This window comes from Dicentrarchus labrax, unplaced genomic scaffold, assembly GCF_905237075.1.
Source record: "Dicentrarchus labrax unplaced genomic scaffold, dlabrax2021, whole genome shotgun sequence".
Lineage (NCBI taxonomy): Eukaryota > Metazoa > Chordata > Actinopteri > Moronidae > Dicentrarchus > Dicentrarchus labrax.
The window spans coordinates 13,402,821-13,429,524 of NW_026136714.1; the positions used below are offsets into that span (position 1 = coordinate 13,402,821).

General features: G+C 39.1%; 1 protein-coding gene across 1 annotated transcript; it reads left to right on the forward strand.

The window, feature by feature from the left end:
* The first annotated feature begins 1,022 nt into the window (after window positions 1-1,022).
* Window positions 1,023-26,405, forward strand: loxhd1b (lipoxygenase homology PLAT domains 1b). The gene is made up of 42 exons (XM_051422628.1): window positions 1,023-1,819; window positions 3,104-3,218; window positions 3,750-3,830; window positions 4,051-4,235; window positions 4,478-4,576; window positions 4,732-4,880; window positions 6,135-6,258; window positions 6,563-6,672; window positions 7,066-7,206; window positions 7,290-7,425; window positions 8,080-8,240; window positions 8,459-8,545; window positions 9,004-9,139; window positions 9,232-9,386; window positions 9,583-9,743; window positions 9,886-9,962; window positions 10,075-10,271; window positions 10,606-10,798; window positions 11,275-11,435; window positions 11,529-11,850; window positions 13,348-13,499; window positions 15,457-15,590; window positions 15,748-15,893; window positions 16,082-16,186; window positions 16,273-16,401; window positions 16,498-16,662; window positions 17,658-17,839; window positions 17,915-18,031; window positions 18,234-18,396; window positions 18,980-19,134; window positions 19,223-19,432; window positions 19,563-19,689; window positions 20,205-20,413; window positions 20,639-20,824; window positions 20,931-21,058; window positions 21,674-21,791; window positions 22,615-22,792; window positions 23,478-23,663; window positions 24,428-24,598; window positions 24,737-24,869; window positions 25,133-25,288; window positions 25,380-26,405. Exons 1-42 carry the CDS (start codon window positions 1,123-1,125, stop codon window positions 25,858-25,860), a joined length of 7,218 nt encoding a protein of 2,405 aa, XP_051278588.1. The 5' UTR covers window positions 1,023-1,122; the 3' UTR covers window positions 25,861-26,405.
* The last annotated feature ends 299 nt before the right edge of the window (window positions 26,406-26,704 follow it).

The window sequence follows — 26,704 nt, forward strand, 5'->3', positions numbered from 1 at the left end:
ATGAACAATATATCTTATAATATAACTCAAATGACAGTGTAATGTTTAACAGAAAGACTGAAGCTGCAACTTTTACAGACAGAATATGCTGAAGGCAAGCACAGTGACCTCCAGAAAAATAAAAATACAGTTCCTCATTCAGTATTTAACATTTAGTCAAACCAGTAGTGAAAAGTAAAAAAAAGTATATTCTCTCAAATACTGTAGACTACTGTACAATTTTTATTGGAGGGGATTCACAAGCCAGCAGTATATAGGTACTGTTAATAGAAATGAGCCCCACCCTCATTTTTATATCTTTGACATTTGACATGACATTTTGACTTGGCTTTACAGGTTGACAAATGGGGCTTAAACCAGGAGAGCAACAGCAACACAACAGCAGCCGAGCATAAGATACCTTTTTCAGAAAATAGTGATCAAACAATAGCTTAAAGATGTGTGAGAGTCTGGTGGTTAGAAAATTGCTTCAATGTGTCAGCTGGCAGAAGCATTAGTTACAAATTAGCAAAACAAATAAAGGTTGTTGGTTCTCTCTGGGTTTGTTTTGCAGCTCTTTGGCCAAAATGTCCCCCAGTTCACATTGTCCCTCATACAGAAAGTAATATAATTCAACAATAGTACAGAAACATTATGAATACAAAAATTGGACAAAGGAACTTAAATATATTTAAAGAATTTTATTGGCTTGTTTAGATCATCATCCACATGCCACTGCAGGCCCAAATCGGCTGTGTTTACATTTTGTTTCACTCAATCATACACATATTAAGTAGGTAGATAGCTGTACGCAGGTTAACTGTATAAGAGGAGGGATTACTGCCACACCTCTTTGCATTTTCTAGCTTCATTCCCAGGGAGGGTTTCCTCCTCTGGTCAGGTGACAGCGAGCAGATCATCATTTTTAATGAGGTCAGAGCATCTGCTGCTGTTGTAGGTCAGGATAACCGGCAGAGAGGGGCTTCCCCAGCTGCCTGCCAGACAGCAGTCTGTGAGCTCTGACTCGGACCTTGTCTTGCCAGTGGGTCACTCCTGCAGAGTCACGGGTCAGTTTAATCAAGTTTCACCTGTACACACAGGAATCGGTTACAGTTACAAGGGAAGGTAGTAAATAAATTAAAGATGCCCACAAAAAAGAAAAAAACAAGACAGAGCACAGAGGAGGAAACCAAAGATGTCGATGACGAGGACTCAGAGGATCAGGAACCAAAGCCCAAGAAGAAAAGTAAGCAGCTCAGTGAGTCAGAGGATGCTGGAAGGTTAAAGAAGAAGACAAAGAAGAAGAAGAAGAAGAAGAAGCTAAAAGACAGCAGTGAAGAAGGATACAATTCTGACACTTCAGAGCCTGATGTAAGGAGCAACAAGCCAAAAGGGAGAGTTAAAGAAAAGGTCAAGAAGAAGAAGAAAGCCAAAGAGGAGAGCGAGGATGAGTTGAGCAATGACTCACAGAATACTGATAATGACGATAACAACAATGACTCCAAGAGCAAAAAGAGAGGAGAAAAACTCCCTGATGTGATTGAGACCTCCAAGAAAGGATCAGAGAAGTCCTTGGTCAAAGACAAGATGGGGGGAAAGGATAAAAAATCCAAGAAGGACTCGGAGGAAGACCAGGCAGCTGGGGATGAAGATGAAGGGAAAAAGAAAAAGAAAGACAAGAAGAAGAAAGGTTCGGTGAGGGGAGATAGTGACGAAGACACCAAAAAGACTAAAGGCAAGAAGAAGAAGGTTGAAAATTACGTTGAAATCTATGAGCGTGAGCTTCGCAACTACGAGCCAGAAAAGGTGGAGAACTACGAGGATGAGTATCACAAAAAAGGTAATTGCAGAACTTTTATCTCAACCTGTAAAATGCTCAAAAGGCAAGCTGCAGGGAAAAAAATTAAAATACCTTTTTTTTTATAGAGAGAGCATGTTATATCATTAATTCGATGTAAGTTCTGACATCCGACACTCAGAGGTGAGGTGAATCCTTAATTGCAATTACAGGAGCCTGAGTGGCTCCTTCATTACTGTCCCTATGCTTTGGTTTGATGTTAATGGTAACATTAGACTGAGTGAAGTAGTATCCTTGTACTGTCAGTACTTCAACCTACAGCTATATGACACCTGTCACTCACTAATGTTTCACATCCTAATAAGGTCTTCACTGTCCTCTAAAGTTCCTTTGTAATTTGTTACAGTTTTAATAGAAGAGAGAATTACCCTTACCTTCATTTCCACTCCTTATTTAATTAATATATAGAACTTTGCCATTCAAAGTGCATTATTATCAATACCTCTTATTTAAGGGTAGTTAGAGTTTGATGGTACATTCAGAGGGTGATGGTGGTTAACCACATGTAGTAGAATTGAAGATAGTTATCATTTAATGTACTTTAATTTATATTTCGTTTTTTTTTTTATTTAATATAATTGTTCTTTTCACATTATCCCTCTCCTTCTTGTTTGTTTTCTCATTTGTCGCCTCTCTTTTAATTTATCCTTCCCTCTTGTTTTATCTTCCTTATGTTTGTATTTATTTGCTCCGTATGTATGTTTGATTGGGTATGGTTTTGCATGCACATATTTATATGTATATATGTATATATGCATATATATATATATATAGACCCATATGTATCTTTGTGTTAAAAAAGTGCTATATTAATCAAGCTTGACTTACTTACTTACTTACTTACTTAATTATCCCCACAAAAACATAATTTCTACTGCTTCCAAACCATAAATAAATTCCTCAACAACCCATGACATTAGTTCTTACTTTTTATTGAACAATAAATCTTAATTTAAAGCCCCTACACACCCATCACTCACTCACACAGGTGTTTTCACTTACTTCCCTGATAAGACCTCTCTTTTAACTGTGTGGGCGGGTGCAAACTGCTCTCTGACTCCTCAGTAAGTTTTCACTGTACTTGTGTAAAAGTGCAACTAATGTAGACCTTAATTATTCTCAGTAAAGCAAAGAGGGATAAAAAAATTCTCTATGTAAGGTTAGAAGTACAAAAACACACACAAACACACACATATTATACCTTTATATACAGTGCATCTCCTTTCTAACACACTTCCATTTGTATTATGTCATTAAACCCTCCAGTGTATGAGGTGGTGACCATCACTGGCGATGAGAGAGGAGCAGGAACCGACGCCAACGTGTTTGTCACTCTGTTCGGAGAATATGGCATCACTCCCAAAGTCCACCTGGCCAGCAAGTAAGTACTCTTCAAAGATGATTGGAATTTAGATGTAAGGTCATCTGCACTTGTTTGGATGAGGGTAAAATAAAGTGGTTAATATTAAATAAAGAACAAAGGTTTAACTTATTTATCACACTGCTCTAGCCAGAGGCTAGTTAGTCTGCATATTTGATTGAGACGGTTCTTGTCCTTGAACTAAAACTTCATGTTTTTTTCTCCTCTTTAACAGCACAGAAAAGAGGTATTTATTTCTTAATGCTGTTGTGGTTGTGATCGTGGTTGTGATTGATGGCTGCCAAAACAATTGACTGTGTGCTATGATTTTGCAGTTAAATTTGCATGACATGATTCGCTGCATAATTTTGTCAAAAAAGGGTGTTTCATTATGCACTGGGAGTGAATGTGGAATACTTTGTTATTTTCCTACATTACCTAACACTTTCTGGTTTGATTCTTTTGCATTTATTTTGTATTAAAGAGTTTGATACGTGAAAACAGGATGAAATTCAGGGTGGCTCTCAAATGTTAACCATTTTGTGATTTCAGGAGCCGCACAGCATTCGAAAAGGCCAAAACTGATGTGTTCAGAATTAGAACTCACAATGTTGGACCTTTGAAAAAGATAAGGTACGTTAGACCCAAGACATTTAATCCCAGAGCCACACAGTTTTTCTTTTCTTCACACTGGTGAGTATTTGTCAGTTTAGCACAGATCATGTATAATAAGCTTTTAATTTAGTGTAGTTTACCCTGCTACACTGTTGTAGGGATAGATTTGTTTGCTCCCCTGAATTTGTTTGCAAGAAGCATGAGAGTTCATTATCTACATGTAATTCTGTTGCTTCAGGATTGAGCATGACAACACCGGTATGAACCCCAGCTGGTTCCTGGACAGAGTGGTGGTGACGGACGTGATCAGGCCTCACCTGAGGTTCTACTTTGCTTGTAACAACTGGCTCAGTAAAGTGGAGGGAGATGGCCTTTATATCAGAGACCTGCTGGGTAGCATGGACCCCATGGACATGCCCAAATGTATGTATAGACAGATTATGAGCCTATATGTAAAACACTTTATAATATAGTATAATTTATCAAATTCAGTATTATTTTAGAAAGGTAGTATTTCCTCCAGTAATTGAGTGATACAGACCAAATGGGGACAATAAAAATCAATCAGTCGATTAAATTTATTTTATTTTATTTACACAGAGTTGACATACTATTTTGAAGTTTTTGCATGAAATTTGTTTTTAAAATTGCTCAAACTTTTCCAGATAATAAGTACATAGTGAGTGTTTTCACTGCGGATATAAAAGGCAGTGGAACAGATGCAGATGTCTTCATCAATATCTTTGGGGAGTTTGGAGACACAGGTAAATTACAGCACAACAGGTAACACATGTTTCTCCCATACTGTGTGTGCTCACATAATGAACTTTCTCCCAGAGTTAATGCCAGTTATAATGCAGTCTTTCCCACTTGGGTTTAAATCAAGATTTATCTGACAGAATTTGTTTCGTTTTTTAAGGTGAAAGGCGACTTGACAATGACAAAAACAACTTTGAAAAGGGCACAGAGGACAAGTTCACCATTGAGGCACCAAACCTGGGCAAAATCAGGAAGATCACCATTGGCCATAATAATAGAGGCTCTTCAGCAGGATGGTTTGCCGACAAGGTACGAAACACGCAGACAAGACAGGTGTTATTTATGAGACTGTGTTTCTTTTGACAGCTAGCAATTAGAGAAATGACATTAATGCTCAAAACAAATGCCCCTTCATTAATTCTTCAGGACTATAAGTAAAGAATAACACATGTAACTTTCAGTTGTTACATCATGTGTAACTTCAGGGTTTTACAGGGCCTTATCTTGAAACAAAACTCTGTCTTACTGTACCTCATTCTGCTCAGTTCTGCCCCTGCAGAAGTACTTAAGACATGTGATCCTCTTATGTCCTCTCAGTCTTCTCATCTGAGACTGGTGTGCCTGCTTCTCCAACACATACAGTGTGCACAGCGGAGAGATGGGTTCATTCAAACAGACGCATACATGCCCAGACTCTCTCTCTCTCTCTCTCACACACACACACACACACACACACACACACACACACACACACACACACACACACACACACACACACACACACAGGACACACATGTCGTCATTCTAGCCTTTGGGTAAAGGGAAACCATGCCTCATTAAGGGATTGACTTACAGCAAACAGACAGACGAGTCGGTAGATTTGTTGGTGACAGGAGCACTGACACCAAAGATCAGCAGTGACAGCAATAATGAATCATATCCTATTTGCTTTTTTTACATGTGGTTTGTGCTGCTGTCAAAGTTCACACTCATTATGATGATACTGAAATGTATTTGGCAGTAAATATTGTCTTTTAGCAAAATTGTTTTAGCTCTTCTTCCACTCTTACCTGCATAGGCATGCAGGACACAGAGTAAAAACACAAAATCATATTTGTTTTGTTTATACAGTTCATGTATTCATTAGCTGCAAATATACAATTATACATTTAAATTCAGAATCAATTAACTAATAACAACTGTAGACAAAGCAACAATCAAATGATATCAGTAATCACCCTGAAAAATGTACATATACATGCAAGCGGGCTTTAGCCCTCATAGATAGATAGATAGATAGATAGATAGATAGATAGATAGATAGATAGATAGATAGATAGATAGATAGATAGATAGATATATGTGTGTCAATATGTGACCTATATTTAGTTATATAATAATAATCTTTATACTCATCAATGTGACCAATCCAATTTACTCCCTCTTCACCGTCATCCCAAACAACATTTTTGTTCTTTCTCTTCTGTAGGTTTTCGTACAGTTAGGTACAGCAGATTTCCATCAAACGTTGGCTATGATTACGTTCTTATTTTCTTTTTCCAGGTGATTGTGGATGATATGGGAAACAAAATAGTGTATGAATTTCCAATCAATCGTTGGTTTGCCATCGATGAGGATGATGGGAAGATCCAGAGAGATATTTTGGTGGGGGGGAGCCAGCCCACAGGTGAGAATGCAATTACTTTATAAGCCTAATAAAATATTGCATAAAGGATTTAAGACAATAACATTTCCATGGCCAATGAACAGATAATTTGTTATTTTATACCTTCAGTCCAAAAAAGATAATGTGTTTTCTGTCCGGCTTGCAATGACCCGCTGTGTGATCAATAATTCTTGGGTCAGACTATCAATATTTAGATCTTGTTGATCCGGTTCCTGCTCAGCTCCTTAGGGAGTATGGGTGCCGTGAACCATAGTGACCTGCTGGCAGAGCTTCTGATAGCCTGACATGTAACTGTACCCACCAGGTATTGTGTACAACGTCCAGATTGTGACAGGAAACATCCGAGGTGCTGGGACCAACTCCAAAATCCACATCGTGATGAACGGCTCAAAAGGCATGAAGAACAGTGGCAGGGTAATGAGAAGATACCGAGTACAAGAAACAGAGTAGACAGCTTGTACTTCATTTAAAAAACAATGGCTGCAGCACTTGCAGTTAGTTAGTTTTCATTTATATGAAACAATGTAGATAAAGACCTTGAATTTAGTTTAGAATAGGAATGGCTTGCTGCAATAATCAGTTTTACTTAAGTGAAATGTTCTTGTAGGGTTTTTGTTTCGCTTTAATTACATTTTTCATGTTAAATTCTGATTGCTTGTTTTCGCAAACTACCCAAATTTAATTTTCGGTTGGTCCAGCCATGGTGGAAATTAATGCACAATGCATTACCTAGAGTACCTTTCAAACAAATTCAAACAACAAAACAAACAAAGAAAGTGTATCTTTTCTTCAATGCATTTGATCCAGGTATTTTTGGAGGGAGGCAAGTTTGAGCGGGGGCTAACGGACATCTTTAATGTTGAGATTGCTGCGCTCCTCAGTCCCCTCAGCAGAGTCACCATTGGACACGACAATGATGGAGTCAGTGCTGGGTGGTACTGCGAGAAGGTGAATATACGCACACACATGCAGACGCTACAATCTGGTAATATACTGTGAGTTAATTCGCCTGGATGCATGTTTTTTTGCAGGTTGTGGTGTACTGTCCGTTCACCGGGATAGAGCAGACCTTCCCATGTAGTAAATGGCTGGATGAGAAGGAGGGAGACGGGCTGATAGAGAGAGAGCTCTATGAGATGGTCTCACTCAGGCAGAAGAGACAAAAGAGTAAGTTGAATGTCAATAATTATGGCCAGTCAGCAGAAGCAGTAAATGCAGTCATTTTCACTTTTATTTCCTGGCACACTGACAAACATTCAAAGCTCCGTTCAAAACCCCATCATTTTTATCAAACATTTGCATAATGACACAGCCAGCAGTCTACCTTCATTCTACTTTGTAATTTCAGTGTGTTGTTTTTCCATGCTTGTGAAATAAAGTTCAGTATCTCTTTTAAGGAAAAGTAAATGGTCTTTATGTACTATGTTTGTTTTCTTCTGGTCCACAAACAACAGCATGTGTGCATTAGTTTATTTGCTCGTAAGTGAGTGCTGCCTTACTTCATTTCCATCCTCAGTCCTCATTTCCAAGTCACAGTTGGGAGCTGTCCACTGCAATCACAGTCTTCAACACAATGAATTCTGCCCTGAAAATCTTGTTTTAACAAGCGAAATGGCCATTACAGTGGCTCCACTGAAATGTTGGAGTAAAAGCGGTCAAACTGGCAACCCTGTCAGTGTGTAAAAAACACACTTATTAAACTCTTTCTTGGCACCACAGGGGAAGGGAGGAGCTATGTTTACCTCTCCTCTGATCTAAGGTATAACAAACCATTACAATGCTCTTAAATCAAACATGATGATTTGATTTGGTTCTCCTCAGAGCACCCCTGGTCCTTGTGGATCTGGACGTCAGACATGCCTGGTGCAGGAACCGATGCAGATATCTCCTTCCAGGTGTATGGAGAGAAAGGCAAGAGTGATGAGATCAGACTGGACAACAAAACAGACAATTTTGAACAGGGACAGGTGGACAGGTTTATGGTAAGTATCCCATATTTTAATACACACTTAATAATAAAAGTCAGATAATGGGGGGCCCTAATGGCAGTGGTCATAGTTTTGATGTCATCCCCTCTCTTCCCCTTTCCTGTCTATCTTCCGCTGTCCTGTCTTATAATGGCCAAAATCAGAATTTAAAAAAGAGTCAGATAATGAGGCTTCATAGGAAACTCTGTTTATATCTTGATGTGATCTTACAGGTTGAGCTTCCTGATTTTGGAAAACTGACCAAATTCCGTATCTGGCATGAGAAGAGAAATCCTTTTGCAGGATGGCATCTAAGTAAGGTATGAAAATCTAATATCTAATAATCTACTATATAATATAATATACAATTACGCAGATATCTTATATCTATCAGTTAAATAAGCTCAGTTAAATAAGTCAATCATGCATTCGGCCAGTGTTTGATTGACAACTAATAATTTTGTTTTTGTATAATAATTATATAATTCCTAAATATGCAGGGTTGAAGGCATGCTAGAAAACTAAGATAATAAGACAGTTAGGTATTGTCAGTACATAACAGCAATGAAAATGGTTTAAATGTTTCATTCAACCAAAAGGCAGATATAGAATATGTGCATTTTATACATACTTTTGAAGATGAAGAATGAAATGAAGAAAGAAGAAAGTTCAGAAGATTGAGCTTTGAGTGTTCAATATTTAAATATTGGAATTAAATGATAATCCCTCTCACATATCAAATCAAACAAGATTTCCAGCATTGCGTTTTTCCAACTAGGCAACTCTGATGAAGACATTAACGAAGGAGAAGTATACGTTTCCTTGTGAGCGCTGGCTGGACACAAATGAAGATGATAACGAGGTTGTGAGGGAGCTTCCTGCCTGTGGAGAGCTAATCTCTGAGCCAATTCCCTGTATGTTTATGCACCTGTATTCACCTTGAGCAACCAAAATCTGCTTTGGGAGAATGTAAAACTCAATTGAATGATGTTATTCTGTTCTTCAGTGATCAAATACAGAGTGACAGTTTGCACGGGGACTATCGGCGGCAGCGGCACAGATGCATCCGTTTTTCTAAATCTAATTGGAGACCACGGGGACACCGGAGATCGATGGCTGGTCAACTGCAAAAACAACATCAACAAGTTTGAGAAAGGAAACGTATGTACATTCAGGTCATCGTTGTTAGATGCAAAGCTTAGTGACCCAATCCCTAATCCAGCCCTAAAAAAAGTTTTATATCATCAACTAGACTCAACTGATGGGAATACTGTAACATATGTTTCACATTTGTTCCTCTGACATATGAAAGCATTCAAAATGTGATGTTTTTCATGTTCTTTTCTTGTTCCCCCAGTTGGATGAGTTTATAATCGAGGCAGTATCAATCGGGCAGGTCCGCAGGGTGAGGATTGGACACAATGGAAAAGGTGGAGGCTGCGGCTGGTTCCTCGATAAAGTGGTTGTGAGAGAGGAGGGACAGGCTGAGGCCCACGCTATAGAGTTCCCCTGCAACAGGTGCATTAGTCTCAGTGTGAATACAAATATATATATATATATATATATATATATATATATATATATATATATATATATATATATATATGTGTGTCATATATGTCTGTGTAATACATGAGAGTTCATTGAATGTGCTGTGCAGGTGGCTAGACCGCAACGAGGATGACGGGCAGATTGTTAGAGAGTTAGTGCCATATTCAGATGGACAGCGCCTTTACAGTAAGTTAAAGGAACCTTAAATAATATCCCAACATTTAAATTTAAACTCCCTCTGACGATGATGATGGTTTATGTATTTGTGTGTGTGTGTGTGTGTGTGTGTGTGTGTCAGACACGGACTATCACATCGCAGTGAAGACAGGTAACATCCCGGGGGGCAGCTCGGACTCCAACGTGTTTGTCAAGCTCTACGGAGAGAAAGGTGACACCAGTAAGATGATGCTGCTGGTCTCTGCCAACAACCTGGGGAACTACTTTGAGACCGGTCGTGTTGATATCTTCACGGTGGAAACCTTTGATATTGGACAGGTGACACAGTGGAAGCAAAAATAAGTGTTGATTTAAGATTTTAAAATCATTTATGGAAGGCACACAGTCAAGGATTTTCTAGGTTCACCCATACAGACACCATGCTGTCAAGGTGTTTTGGATGAACCACGTGATAAATATTGGGTTATATTATCTAGACCACTTCTGTACTATAACTGCTTGAATATAATATATATAATAATATATTACAAAAGTGGTCTAGGTGAGATCTTTACTTTGTACTCTGCATGTCTAAATTTGTAGCATTATTCTTTGGATAAAGTTTGCATTTTCTTTTAAATGCTGGGAACTATGTCTTGACTCCTGATTCCAGATCAATCGTCTGATGATTGGCCACTCCAATGAAGGCATGCGTGCCGGCTGGTTCTTGGACAGCGTTCAGATTATGGTTCCAGTCCATGGAAAGAATTACATGTTCCCCAGTCACCGCTGGTTGGATGAGCGGGAGGCTGATGGCAAGACGGAGGTGGAGCTTTACCCAAGCGAGATCGTCGACATGGAACCACGTAGGTCACAATCTCTCTCTCATTCTCACACCAAAGGTAGAAAGCGCACATTCATAAACACATAGCAGATTGATGCTGACATGGTGACATTCATTGTAATTGGTCCTGTATCTCGAGACTAATCCTGTAGTTTCCTGGCCCTTTAGCAAATAACATTAATACTGCATTTTAAAATCGAGGTGTCATTTTAATCAAAATTTTAAACGTGGACATTAGTTCAAAAACTTCTCTACTCTAGTCGTATTTTATATTGGTTTACTTATTTTCTCTCATTTACTTCCTTTTATAGACTGTTGAGCACTTTGTAATTACTGTTTTAAAAAGTTTTGTAAATTCTTTATTCTCATGTATGTATGTGCATGTAATATTTTGATCTATGTACGGACATGAACACACACAAACATGTTCATAATATATGTATTTCACAATAGCACTGACCCAAAATCCTTTGACCTTTGTCAATATGCATTTTACAGTGATTAACTACGAGGTAACAGTAGTGACCGGAGATGTGACCTTTGCTGGCACCAACGCCGTCGTGTTCATCCAGATCTATGGGGACAAGGGGAAGACAGAGGTTATCACGCTTGCAAGCAGATCCAACAACTATGAGCGGAACGCCACAGAAATTTTCAAGGTATCAAAGCTTGGATTTCTTGCTTTCAGTGACTTCAACAAGTGAATGTCTAGATGTTACACATTGAGTTGAAATATTGCAACCGTTCCCCAGATAGAGGATAAAGATGTGGGTAAGATCTTCAAGATTCGCATCGGTCACGATGGCTCAGGAATTGGAGCTGGCTGGTTCCTGGAAACGGTCGACGTCAAACATATAATCATGGCCCTGGTACCAAAGGAGAAAAAAAAGGAGGACAAGAAGAAGAAGAAGAAAAAGAAGAAAGACGAGGAAGATGAGGACGAGGAGGGAGGAGAGGAGATGCAGGCAGTGGTGTTGACTTACCATTTCCCCTGTTCACGCTGGCTGGCTGCGGGGGAGGAGGACGGTGAGCTGGTGGTGGAGCTGCTGACTGAGGATGCAGAAGACCTGGAAGGTATGAAATAAACATAACCAAGTGCAATGTTTTCCCTTGAGGTGTTGAATGTCTTGATTGCCAAGCAAGAAGGCTACACACATTTGCATTTGTGTTGGGTGGCATGATTTAACTGGCAAATACACAAACCAAAAACAATCTAACCTGTCAGTCCCTGTGTACTGCACAGTGAAAACGCACAGAAATGACCTAGGTTTTTTTCTAATATTTGAAACATACAGCAAAACAGCAAATTGCTAACCACAAAATAGATGAAATACCACCCACAGCTCAGTGGAGCTGCTGTTTATGCACATATGAATTTCTGTATACAACTTAATTCACTGTTGCATTAACACCCTCCTTCAGTGATATAAAACAGCTGGATAACAAATATTGTCATTAATTGTATTTATTCTTATTAGTTACCTCTTTCTATAGTAGTTTGTATTGTCACCTTCAAACCAAAAACCATACCTGTTCTGAATTTAAATGACATCCACATGTATAAGGTATTCAGGAAAAAATGCATTCATGTACAGAATGAAATTCAGAGGACAAGAGTGCATTGCATGTACATAATATTCTCTCATCTTGTCTTCTTTGTCATAACCATGTAATTCGATGAATCCTTAGCTTAGAGTAGCTGCTTAAAGAGCATTTTCCTGCTCCCTGTGACCTATGTGTCATTTCAAATAGGACTGTGGGACTAGAATTATTCAAATGTACCATGATGAACCATCGCAAAATCAACCAGAACTTAAATCTTTAGGATTATAAATGTATTAGAGATGGTAACTATGGGATAGCTCCTTCAAGGTTTCCCATCAGAAAGGAGGGCACAGACATCATCAACTGTGGCAAATGCACTACGACCAAACTCTAAAAATCTAAGCAACCTCCTTCTTTAGCGTGAGAATACTATTAATACTGTACTTACATACAGACAATTAATGTAAGTTTATGCAAGTGTGTTTTTTTTATCCTCCTTGTTATTCTTAAAACAATGTTTTCTCACTAGAGCTTCTAGCACCTCTTCTGCCTTTTATCAAGTCTTAAGATTATAAAATAAATAAATTAACTAGTAGTTAATTTATTTATTTTACAGTGGTAGTTAATAACTACCGCTGTATCCACTGTGATTAGGGCAAGTAAAACAAGATGAAAGAACACAAACAAAAAAAGATTAAAAGCCTGTCTTGTTGGAGTGGATATGAGTTGATTTAAGTGGAAACAGAGCAAAGAAGCTTTTAACAACACAGAGCGGGAAACCAAATGTGTTTGATATTTGTCCAGTGAGAAGAGCATTGTCTTCAGTACTTTTAGATAAAACACCTTTGACCTAAAACAGCTCGTAGTGCCATCCCTGTGTTTTATCAAGTATTATGTTTGTGTATTGTACTCAATCCTGATGTGTGGATTGTGGACATGCATGGTTTGATTTAACACAGTTTCCTGACCGAGATATGTGACAAGTTAAAGAGGTGTTAGTAATTCATCCCTTGTATTGTCTGATAGTTAACACCTACGAAGTGTGCGTCTTCACCGGTAACATGGCGGGGGCCGGGACCGACGCCAACGTCTTCATCAATATTTATGGTGAAAACGGAGACACCGGAGAGCGCAGCCTGAAGAACTCTGACAACATCAACAAATTTGAGCGGAATCAGGTATGATGGGTTAAACAAAGAGATGGCTGTTGCTTTTTAAATCAACTGAAGATAAAATAAAGGAAATTTTGTAAAAATGTATTATTTTAACCAGTGACACTTAAAAATGCTAGGAAAGTCTTCCATTATGGTTCATAAAAAAGGTGAAAACACAGTATTTACACATTTTTATAATGCATAAAGCATAAAAAACTGCATAAAAAAATAATTTCCTGGATAACAAAGGAAGAGGTGTTTGTTTGAGCCTGGATCTCAAATACAAAAGCATATTTCTTGAGGGCTGTTCTATTTTACTCTGTGTCTTGGAAAGGCGTCCTGCTGAAAATTAACCAGCAGTTAGTCAAAGACTCAAGCACTTCTACGCAACATGAGCCTTGCACCGAGGTGTAGGTGGGAGTGTAGACTGGTAGGATTACAAGCTCTCCTGCAGGCCAGCCAGCTGTGACTGAGAGAAGCTATGAGGAGCCCTCTGTGTCATTGAACCTGTCCTACTTTTACTCATTACTTAATCCAAACCCGTGAATTATTCATCTCTACATTACACCTGGCTCTGTGGGAACACAAAACCAATGTCCACAGACAATTAGGTTTATTCCTACGGATCAAAAGCAACAATAGCCGTCATTCAGTGACTGGATGCTTGTTTGTACACCGATGAATAATTTCAAATGGATTACTCACTGAATGCACAATACTGTTCCTACCGTCCTGGAAGAAAACTTTTGGATGAAAAAATAAGACAAGAAGCTGAGATATTGACATACATTCTTGACTTCTGAAAACAGCTGCTGACAAAAACAATATCACTACAAGGTCCCCTAAGTAGCTGTCGTGGAAAACGAAAAAAAAAAAACCTTAAAAATGTCCATGATAACTCAGCAAACAATATTATGTAATACAGTCAAAAGCTCCAGAATGGCGATACTTGGGTTGCAGTAAAATCTACGGGCACTGTGGTTCACCCATGTATTGGACAGGTAATTGAAATTTACATACTAATTAATAGCGAACGGGTGAAATACGGTTAAGCATCTCTCCATTAACAGAGACGCAGTGCACATTTACACATGAGGCACAGGAGCATTACTTCATTGCTTATTTAAATCTCCAACAGGATCGGTCAGGATCTAATGTTAATTAATGTTCTGTGTTCACAACACACACAGTCCAGGTTCACACAGTGAAACTGTTTGGAGAAAAGCAGCCGTCCTCATAAATCCTCTGGAGAGTTCTGTCCTGTCAAGTTTGTTACTACAGTTTTGCGTTTTACTGCCTAAATGTTCCACAATATTTTCAATGACATTACTGTGCACATGGATACATTTAAAATTACTGAAAGCAGCTTCTCTTATAATTAAAGTAAATTGTTGAAGAAAACACTTCCAATGCGGTGTAGGTCTCTTAATTGAAGAAAATGTGAGTGGGTAATTTATGTGCACAAGATGATTGTTTTTCTGAAATATCAGAAGGATTGTCTGTGGGGCGTCCCCATCACCTCGTGGTCTAAGATTCGTACCATGTAATTGCTCCATCCCTATTTGGATTCCAGCTGGGGACATTTGTTGTATTCAGTATTTCCATTTCGTGATACTTAATCCTTCAACTCCACTGCATTTCTTTTTCTCCACTACATTTAGTTGATAGCTTGAGTTACCAGTTCATTGGCATATCAACGAATGAAATATTGTGCATTGTTTTAAATTAGATAATAATAATAATGGATAATAATGGATAAGGTATATTACATTTTGCCGATAATATTTCTGTTCTTTTACTAAAATAACATTTTTAATTCATTGTATTACTACAGTGTGGTATTGCTACTTTTGCTTAGGTTACATGTTATCCCACCTTTCTCTCATCCTACATTTCCTGTATGTCTTCAAAAGCAACAGCGGCAAAAATAATTCTTTGTCTGTAACAGAGCAGTATGTCTGTATATCTGCTGTATTTGTAGGAGGATGTTTTCACCCTGACAGCTGTTGATCTGGGCCCTCTGAAGAAGCTACGAATTCGTCATGACAACACACACTCTTATTCAGCTTGGTACCTGGATCGCGTTGAGATAGTGGACACAAAGGATGATACAACGTATGTGAAACCAACATACTGTTTGCGTGGGTTATTAACACTATATGCTCTAAAGACAAACAGTTTCATGTAATTATAGAACCCATAGTGAAGTAATAACATGTTTTTGAATTAGCGTGCTGATTAGATTAGAGTGCTGTATTTCTTGTGTCTACAGGTACTTTTTCCCTTGTAACCGCTGGCTGGCTGTGGATGAGGATGACGGACAGATAGCAAGAGAGTTGGTTCCTGTGGACGAGGCCTTCCTGAGGAAGGATGAAGATGAGGAGGGGACAGGAGCCGCTCTGGGGCTCGAACAGAAATGTAACACAGTTTCAAAGCTGTCTTATGTCTTTGTAGAGAGACAGGATAAAAGGGAGCCCTGTTCAAGTATTTATTATTATTTAAGTGCTGGTGAAACGTGCAGATGTAGACAAGAGCAAAGAGGGGCTCATGTATTATTGTGAAGATTAAAGAGATTAAAGTACTGACTTCTTAAATTTATCTTGCAGCCATGTCTACTACATATACTCTCAAAGTAAAAACTGGAGAAAAGGATTATGCTGGAACTGACGCCAACGTCTTTGCCATCTTATTTGGTGAAAATGACAACACAGGTACAATAACTCACTGGTATCCTTGCATTATTGTGGCAACCTCGTGCTGTATCTATGACTTCTGAATTTAAAAACCTCACTCACAGGGATCATCAACCTAAGGGCTTGCAAGAACTATAAGATTAAGTTTGAACAGGGGATGATCAATGAGTTCACTGTAGAGGCGGTGGACTTGGGAGACCTGGAAAAGCTTCGAATTGGTCACGACAACTCAGGTGGGGAAAGAAGAGACCAAATAATAATAATATTAGTAATAAGCTCTCACTCTCATAAGCAGCAAACTGAATAGCATTTGACTGTTCCACTATCAGGGGCTTCAGCTGGTTGGTTCTTGGACTGGGTCAAGGTTGACGCCCCCTCACGGGGTCAGAGACTATGCTTCCCATGTGGCCGCTGGCTGGATAAAGGAGAGGATGATGGGGCGCTTGTGAGGGATCTCTATCCTGCTGATTTACAGACTGAATACTTCATGCCATGTGAGTGAAGAGCCGTGGAAGAAGTACTCAAATCCATTAGTGAAAGGAGCATTGCACCAATTGAGAAATATTCCAGTAAAAGTGCTTTATTCAAACATTTCACTCCAATGAAACAGTGGAGGCATTAGCTGTAAATATATATTTAAAGTGCTCTATCTGAAGGAGGATGACTTTGGTGCTGTGGTGACCTTTCTAAATTTCACCACTGCAACAGGACTCCGCTTCTTAACTTACACATGAAACAGTCCAAATCACAACACCACACATACTGGTGCACCCAAGCTGGCTTGTTTTATTTGCACATTTAACAAAAAACACAAAGATTTTGCGGATTATCATGTGAGGTCAAAAACTGTACCATTGTTATCGGTCTGCTCACTGAAATCTTCATGCTTGCTTGTTGAGGGAGATCATCATCTTCATCAGTAACCATAATAAATCCAAAACTCACAACCCTCCCCCAAAAACAAAATAAATAATAATTCTTCAGAAATATAAATTGACTTTAAACTAACACAAACATTGGCTCTAACACTCAGCCACTAATTGATTGTTACATAGCAATTACCAATTATCTTATTTTATTAGTATTTATTAGTATTTTTTTTGCATATAAAACTTTCAACCTCAAAATAACTACGAAGCACAGCCATTAAATAATAACAATGGAGCAAAAAGTATATATACTATAAAATGTGTAAAATATTTCTATAGTGGAATGAAATGTTAAAGTCCTATACAATACAATATAATACAATACAATACCATACAAAAGTGCTACAGAGCTCCTTAGATTAAATTTTTTTTTTTTTCAATCATTCAGTAGCTCAAAAAAGTGCCAACACTGTACTTAAGTGCTTGAATAACGGCAGTTTATGACTTTTCACTTCTCAAAGTCTAACCACGTGTAACATATTGTTAAACTGTACATTTATATCATCTTTCTTACTTGTCGTGTCAACCAAACTAACCTGTCACCTTCTCTGATTTTTCAGTTGTGCCGTATGAGATAAAGATATACACCAGCGATGTGTTTGGTGCGGGAACAGACGCTGATGTGTTCATAGTCTTGTATGGACAAAAGGGAGTGTGCACACAGCAAAAACACCTGTGTGTCAACGAGAGAGAGAGACGTCTGTACTTTGAGAGGGGAGCTGAGGACATGTTTATTGTGGAGGTGAGTGGATTTGGACTATCCATCCTTTAAAAACAGTGGCTGCAGCTCTGTGAACACTGTGTTGTCCTTTCCCAGCTGGAGGATATCGGTGACGTTCTAGAAAAAATCAGGATAGGACACGACAACAAGGGCACCAACCCAGGATGGCACCTTGACAGAGTGGAGATCAGACGACAGCTCAGGAAAGGAAAGGTAGTAAAAATCCTCTCGAGATTATATAAACCTGCATATATAAGTGCATCATTAAGAGTTTCCATGTCTGTGTCTTCATTAAATTGTTAACAGATTAATAATGTAACACCGTTTGGCTCAGAATTTCTCAGACTCAGATATACTTTCCTTCAGAGTCAGACAGCCTAGTGCAGTTTGGGGATTTGTTTGTGTTTAATGGCAGGGTTCGGAGACAACCATTTTCCCATGTGAGCGCTGGCTAGCCACATCTGAAGATGATGGGGAGACAGTGAGGGAGTTGGTCCCCTCAGACATCATCACAGAGAAACTCCTCAGGGATGGGAAGCTGAAAACAACTGAAGTAGAGGTGGAGGACGCTTTGGAAAGTAGGTTTATCCTGATTTCAGTGGTGGGCTGTAACTAAGTACATTTACTCAAGTACAGTACAAATTTACTCTAAATATTTCCATTCTATTAATGTGTAAATAAACAATACATACGTATTCACATCCTTTAATAACTGAATTAAAGTATATGATTACCTCCACCCTCCACTAGTTAGGGTAAAACATGGAGTCCAATGTCAGAGATGTTCATAGTTTTGTGTTTGCACATTTTATTGATATTTATGGGGAAATTACATACTATAGCTAATTTAATTATATTTTGATGCGCATGCATTGTGATCTCATGTTTGCTAAAAATAAAATAGATCTCAAGTAAGCCTGGGTCTTTGTTGTTTAGTATGAAGGACAGTTTATAGACCAATTTTTTGATCATACTCAGAATACAAAATAATATATTGCATGAACACACACTGTTAGAATCTACTCAGTAGAAATTCCAGTGCAGGATCAGGAACGTCTAAATCGTCTCAATTTTCTAGTTCAGTCGTACATAATTACAAATCTGTGAGCATACAATGACTGAGTCTACTTAATGAATAATTAAGTTTTTCTTCTATCACAGTTCACACGTACAAGGTGTCTGTGCGGACAGGTGATATGTACGGAGCAGGAACTGATGCCAACGTTTTTCTCACCATCTACGGAGACCTGGGAGACACCGGAGAACGCAAACTTGCCAAATCTGAGAACAACAAGAACAAGTTTGAGAGAGGAGAGGTACTTGAGGAAAGGTGTAATACATTATGTCACATTATGGCCGGTGTCTAAAGGTATCAAATGTTTTTATACTCTCTTTGACTCTTAGGTGGACAAGTTCACTATTGAGGCTGTGGACTTGGGCCAAGTGTTTAAGATTCGTATTCGTCACGACAACTCCATGATAGGGGCTGACTGGTACCTGGACCAGGTAGAGGTGCTGGATGAAGAAACGGAAGAGGTGTACATGTTCCTGTGTGAGCGTTGGCTGTCGAAAAAGAAGGAGGACAAACGCATAGACAGAAACTTTTTCGTCAAGGTTTGTTAAACTTCTGTTATTGTTGGAGAGAGTATTCTTTGTATTTGAGCTCATATTAGCTGCTGCAAGAAAATAATTAGTTCTGAGAAGGAAATGAGCAGATTATTTGTCTGTTATGTGTCTGGTCCAGGGGTATGAAGGTGAAAGAAACACCGACCCCAATTCTATTAAGATGGCTCAGGCCAAACTGGGGCTGGACAGAAATGCCAACAAGAAGAAAAAGAAGAAAAAGACTGCGGTGGTGGAAGAGGGTCCAAGTAAGGTCACAAAACTATTCTACAAGATGATTTGAGTATGATGAGAACAATGTTCTTTCTTGCAGCAAAGACAAACATAAAGAAACCTGCTTATTTGTTTTCTTGCCGAGAGTTATATGAGACGATCAATGCCGCTGCCATTCCTGTACACTAAAATAAGGAATCAGCTAGCCTGGCTCAGAGCGTAACAAAACCACCTACAAATGCCTTAAAAGCAACTCATTAACGGTATAAACGCGTTATTTATTTGCATTAGAAAAACAAAATCTTTTGGCTTTGCAGGGGATAATGTTATACCTCTATGTCTGGAAATCTCACAGCTGTGTTTGGATGGATTAAACAAATGAGCTAAGCTAACCGGCTGCTAGCTATAATTGTATTGTTACAAACATAAGTTGTTTTCAATCCATTCATCTAACTCTTGGAAAGAAACCAAATAAGCATATTACCCAAAATGTAGGACTATTCCTTTAACTTAAATGAAAAAAAAAAACCAATTCTTCTCCTTCATCCAGTCATCCCCTATCACTTCACCTTGTCCACGGGGATAGACCGGGATGCCAGCACTACAGCCAGGGTCTATGTCATCATCATCGGCCCCAACGAGGTGGAAACAGACCGACTGTGGCTTGACCTGCCGGAGGGAAAGAAAGCCTACGCAGCTGGCACCATGGAGCACTTTGTGTCTTATGGAACTGACGTAGGAGAGATCAAGAGGGTGGAAGTGAGAATATTCGGACTCTCTGTTGCTAAATCTGTGAAACTGTCTCCTCTTGGCTGCCTCCTCAGCTGCACTGAATTAAAAAAATAAAAATAAAGCTATTCTAACTCAGCAATAATTAATTCTAGCTGTGCCTTCTGGTACCAAGATCAAACAAAATAGAATGTTCTATCAATTCCCGTCTCTACCTTCCCCCTCTTTCTCTCTCTCTCTCTGTCTTTTCCTCAGCTTGGCCATAACGGTGTCACGCCAGAGAGCTGCTGGTTGGTGAATGAGCTGTCGGTTGCCGTGCCAACCAAAGGTATCAAGTACATCTTTCCATGTAAGTGCTGGCTGGCTAAAGACAGGGGAGATGGTCTGACTGCCAGACTGTTCAATGTGCTGGACTCCAGCACGATCAACATTATCCGCAAAGTGAGTCATAAAATCTAAAATATGAAACCATGGAAAACATTCAGTGAATATGTTATGTAAAAACAGAATTTATCTCTGTATCTGTATTATCTACTGTATATTGTAGGTTATTTATTCAGCAACAGTTGTCACAGGTGACACTCAGTATGCAGGAACTGATACCAACATTTTCCTGTCGGTGTACGGGGTCAATGGGAGCACAGAGGAAATGCTGCTGCCCAAAAATGAGGACAGGTCAGTCTTCCGATGACCCCCTGTTTGTCACTTTTCATTATGATTCTATGCTTTGTGAAATACACTTATTTGCTTTCTTGCCAAGACTTAAAGCAGCTATAATTGATAAAATAACAATGTGAAAGGGGTCTCATGTAGTGAACCTACTGAGAATTATTACCTGAATCTGCAGCTTCCCTCAGTGTTATGAAGCTTTATAGAGAGTTTCATTCATTGATTAGCTGTCCAGCCCACAACTTTACTGTTTTGGTTCACTTTCACTGCTCTCATTGCATCATTTTGGTCCCAGCAGGCAGCTGTTTTTCAGCATAAAAGCTCCTAAAACCCACAATACACTACCAGCACCAAACAGTTGACAGACACAGACATATCAACTAAAATGTAAATTAATGTGTTTACAACTTATCGGCAGAAAATCTGTTATCAGCTGCTGGCTGTAACTAGATAGCATACACACGTGTAGCATGTAGACACGCAGGAAAGTGGCATCTATCTTCTCATTTAACTCTGGACAAAAAAGCATATACGCATATTTGTAAAAGTATTTCTTTAGGATAACCATCTCAAGCCCAGATGTTTTAAAATGCAAAACAATATGTTGTTTCCATCGTTTAGGTTTGAAAGGGGTCAAGAAGACACATTCAATCTAGAGATTGATGACATTGCTCCTCTGAAGAAGATCAGAGTTCGAATTGATGGCTCTGGAAGTCGCCCTGACTGGTTTCTTGACAGGGTATGTAAAGACTTCTAGGGTTACTGTGTATGCGAGCACCATTTTTGACAACAGTGTGATAAAAATAATTTGCAGTGGCAGTGTAGCTGAAATTCCTGTTAAGGTCACAGAATGTGTTGTTAACACAGGCCTCAATTTAAATAGTCTGTGAAAATTAAACTTTTTAAGTTTGTTAAAAGGGAAGAGTGTCGATTTTACACATTAAAGTTTGTTTATTGGTATTTGGGAGCACCACTGCATATTAGAAAAATGTTATATACATTTTGTGGCTCCAGAGGGAGCTGTACGGAATCTGAGAAATTGACTGAAATAATGTCACTTTTCAGCAACAGCTGGGACTGAAGAATACAAGTTTGAAGATGAGAAAAATCTGGGGCTGTTGAGTTAGAAAGAAGTGATCTTACCAAACCTCTGTAGCCGGCTCCTCATCTCTGCTTGAGGCTACATTAGCCGCTACTAGCAATACACACCCAAATGTCGAGTTGTACTGTGGCACCAGGTTTTGACAAGGAAGAACCAATTTTTATCTGCTGCAACTGATCATTGTGGGGACAACAATGTTATAGGAGTGCAATGCTAAATCAAAGTACTCTTTTAGGTCATTGCCAATCATTGAAGTTGTAATTCCTGCTTTTGCTTTTTGAAAATTGCACACTTTCAAATCGCAATTTGAACATAAAACTGGTTCGTTTTCAGACCTGGAAAAATGCAAAAAGCAGCTATATTTATGTAAAAAACAAGATACAATTGTGATCATGTTTGGTACAAAAGTATTTGCGACAGCTGAGACATTGTCAATGAATGTCTCAATAAATGCTTTTAGATCGTGATGCGGAACCTGACCACAGAGGATGTGTATCTGTTTACCTATGAGAACTGGCTCTCAAAGACGAAAGGGCCAAAGAGGACGAAGGTGTGCGAGCTGGCAGCTGTGGTGGATGACGAGGAGATGGTGGAGAAAACAACCTACATCATCCAAGTCCAGACCAGTGATGTCGGAGGTGGGTCACATGATTTCTAGTAATATCTTCAACTATCAAAGGATATACTTGTGTACCTATGTGTGGTTGTTGTCAAATAATTATGGAAAACATGTCAGCTGGTAATACCACATTAATGAATCTTGACTTGATTTATTATTTCAAATAATGGGAGTCGAGTCTCAATTAAGTGTTTCTCCCATTTTTACTGCTTGTGACACGTTAAACACATTGAACTAATGTCTAGTAGTTTAAATACTTTTCAGAGGTAAAAAATATTCTGTACTTCACAAAAATAAGTCTCATCAAACAATTTTGATGTTGCATGTTTTTTCTGCTTTTCTATCCCGTTAATAAGTTCTTGACCCCTCAGATTTGTCCCGTGACCCCTTTAGTTGGTCCTGAGCCCCAAGTGTGAACCATGGAAACACACTCAGTTTGCTTGTTTAATTTCTATAGCAACAAATGAAGAAGAACATTTGTTTTGTCTTTGAGTATTTTAGACATACAAAAATACTCCTAAATGAGGCACAGTATTTATGTACAGTATCACAATCAAAAAGGCCTCTGCCTGTGTTAGAGTTGCACATGTATTTCACTACTGATTACCCCCTGTGATATATCGATGTTATAGTAGCATCCATGCAACATTATTAAGTAAATATAAAAGGTCTGTTTTCATCAGTAAATGCTTCTGATATTTTAGGTGCTGGAACTGATGCCAATGTGTTTTTGATCGTGTTTGGAGAGTACGGGGACACTGGGACGCTGCCCCTGAAGGAGAGCACCAACAGGAACAAGTTTGAGCGTAAAATGAAAGATGTGTTCAGATTCTCTGACATGCTCAGTCTTGGCGAACTGTCCAAGGTCCGAGTTTGGCACGATAACAAAGGTGAGGAGGAAAGAAGAGCTGGGTGTCAAAACAGCATAACAGACTAGACAACTAGAGGGATCTTTGTTCTGCTTATCTCAGTAGGTTTAAGGGTGGTTTTACACGTCTGAGAGCATCTAGTCAAACAAGAAGAGACATGAGGGAAAATAGAATAATTTTGCTGCTGCTTTTGTCTCAACATTGTTCTGTTGAATCTTTACTTGTTTTTTTTAGAGAAAAGTTAAGGTTATTTGTACTACCTGAAATTCGGTTTAAATACCAGAATATACGATGTTTGTGTACAATTTTATAACATAAAGACTATTTTTGATATTTTGTGAAATACACTTATTTGCTTTTTTGCCAAGAGTTACTGACACACAACTAGTTCCATGTCTGTACGCTAAATATGAAGCTGGTTAGCTTAGTTTGTCTTGACTGTTGATTAGGGAGCTTCACTCAAATGTTGCTGTGACAAGTGAATTTCCCCATTGTGGGATTAATAAAGGTATCTATCAGAGGTGCTGATGAGCAGATTTTGTTCCCTCTGAGTCTGGACAGAGCCAGGCTAGCTGTTTTCCCCCTGTTTACAGTGTTCATGTTGAGCTAATTTAACCGGCTGCTGGCTGTAACACCATTATGACCCAAGAGTGGTATTGATCCTCTCATCTAATTATCTGCAAGAAAGCAAATAAGTATTACTTCAAGATGTTCCTCCCTTTGTACTGAAAATCCTACTGAAAGGATCAAACCCTAATGGACTTTGATGTTGTTGCTGTAAACAGGCCCCGCTCCTGGTTGGCACCTGGAGTACATTGACGTGAAGGATGAGACCATGGACCAGACCTTTAGGTTCCCCTGTGACCGCTGGTTGGCTAAAAATGAAGACGACGGGCAGATAATCAGAGAGCTGGCCTGTGCCAACAACGACTCTGTAGACCTCAGTGACAAAACCAGTTAGTAAAAATGGATGTCTGTGGGCATAATTACAAGCCCTCTAATTGTCGGAGATGAATGACTTGCAGTTAATTGCAACCATTTTCCAGATGTGAAATGATTATAGTGTGATAATCTCTCTCTCTGCATTGCCACAGAATATGAATTTGCCATAACAACAGCTAACACAGACGATGCCTCCACCACGGAAAATGCCTGGATCTTGTTAGAAGGAAGGAAAGCCCGTTCCAAGGAGTTTGTTATGGAGAATAAGAAAAAGAAGTTCTTATGGTAGGTCTTCAAAGAGAGTCTAGGTGCCTCGGCTCACAGTAAAACCCTATTATGTGGCCTTACATAATCTCTTCTCTTTCACATGTTTTGTTTTTCTACACTATTTTATCTCTTAGCTTCACTCTCTGTTCTCCAAGTCTGTGCTCTCTCAGGAGAGCTAATCCCATGAGCAGCACCAAAAGAAAAACTCTCTGGCAGACCAGTGAATTCATTTAACTGTTCACTGTATAGAATCAAACCCACTTTTTTTCCCCCCATCACAGCGGTGCCACCGACACGTTTGAGTTCTCGTCCAAACACGTGGGAGAGATAGCCAGCATCTGCATCGGTCACATAACGAAAGACGGAAAGAAGGTGAAGAATGAAGCTTTCTGGCACGTTTTGGAGGTGGTGGTGACAGAAAAGGAGCTGGGAAACAAGTGAGTGAAATCTCACACATCCTACATTATGTTGTATAAAAATGTCATGTTGATGGTGTTGATGTGACTCCAACCATTCCCTCCTATTTAGGTATTTTTTCCACTGTGATACACAAATCCCCCTGGCAGCCAAGAAGGACCAATTCCTAACATTCGAGTGCTTCAAGTCCATCGAGAGCTTTGCAAGCAAAGTCCGCAAACTGGTCCCTGTCAAGTATGAAATCATTGTCATCACCGGGGATGTAAAAGGGGCTGGCACAGACGCCAACATTTTCATCACCATCTATGGGGTCAACGGTGACTCGGGCAACCGTCATCTCCGGCAGAAATTCCGCAACCTTTTTGAGCGAGGCCGAACAGACCGCTTTGTTCTTGAGATGCTGGACCTCGGGGAGCTGCTGAGGGTCAAAGTGGAGCATGACAACACCAGCTCCAGCTCTGGGTGGTATTTAGAGTGCGTCGAGGTGACGAACACAGCCAACTCAGTGACCACCATCTTCCAGTGTGGAAAGTGGCTGGACACTCGTAAGGCCGACGGGCAGATTCAGCGAGTGCTCTACCCCAGATATTAAGGAGGAGGATGCATGAAACAAAGAGCGGGTGAGCATTCCTTTAGAGGCTTTTTTCATCGCTTGTGGGTGTTTTTTTTACTGTATTTTAGACGAGCTTTGTGAGTAAAAAAGTAAAAAGATTGAAACAAACAGATCTGAATGTGACTTTATGTTACTTTTTAAAGAATAACACGTGTTCTTTTTTTAAGTTTGTGCCAACTGTTTAGGTTGTCCCTCTTGTTACTACAGAAAGAGCCATTTGCTATCATCTTTTCTTGTAAAAAATTTGAAAAATAAACTTAAAACAGACCCAAAAAGCAGATAATCCAACACAATAAACATGGTCTTGATTTGTTCTTTCTTTGTTGACCTTTTTTGAGGTTAAGCATTTTCGTACCAGTTCACACATCATGTTACACTCATCTTAATGTCAGTTGGAAACTTACAGGTGGAAAAGAAAGACAGGAAATAGTCCCACAATCGTATCGCCTGCTTTGAATTAGATCATTCAGGTTATGTGTTCACACTGGAAAAGTGACAAAATAAACTATGCTCAGAGTATACAATTTTTGAGTTTGCTTTTTATGGTCATTGTTCTCCCACAATGCAATGCACAAGGGACTAACTAACTGCGGATGGAGGTGAAAAAGCTGCAGTAACACCACAGAAAACAAAAAATAACAATTACATCATAAAGTACATTCTATCTGAAGTTATTATGTAGTAGGGAATTGGGACACAGCTCACAGTATCATGTCTCATCCATGTGTTTTTACTTTATATGTTAGTTTGCTGTGACTGCAGTTTATATTAATTTACATTTGAACTGTAAATATTTTGTATTTTGATTACAAAAAGGAGACAT

Bases quoted from the DNA above. Each gene is read 5' to 3' on its own strand.
- loxhd1b (XM_051422628.1), top strand. From the start codon at position 1,123: ATGCCCACAAAAAAGAAAAAAACAAGACAGAGCACAGAGGAGGAAACC. The intron at 16,187-16,272 runs GTACAATAACTC...CCTCACTCACAG, and splicing joins TGGTGAAAATGACAACACAG to GGATCATCAACCTAAGGGCT. The intron at 16,402-16,497 runs GTGGGGAAAGAA...TTCCACTATCAG, and splicing joins AATTGGTCACGACAACTCAG to GGGCTTCAGCTGGTTGGTTC.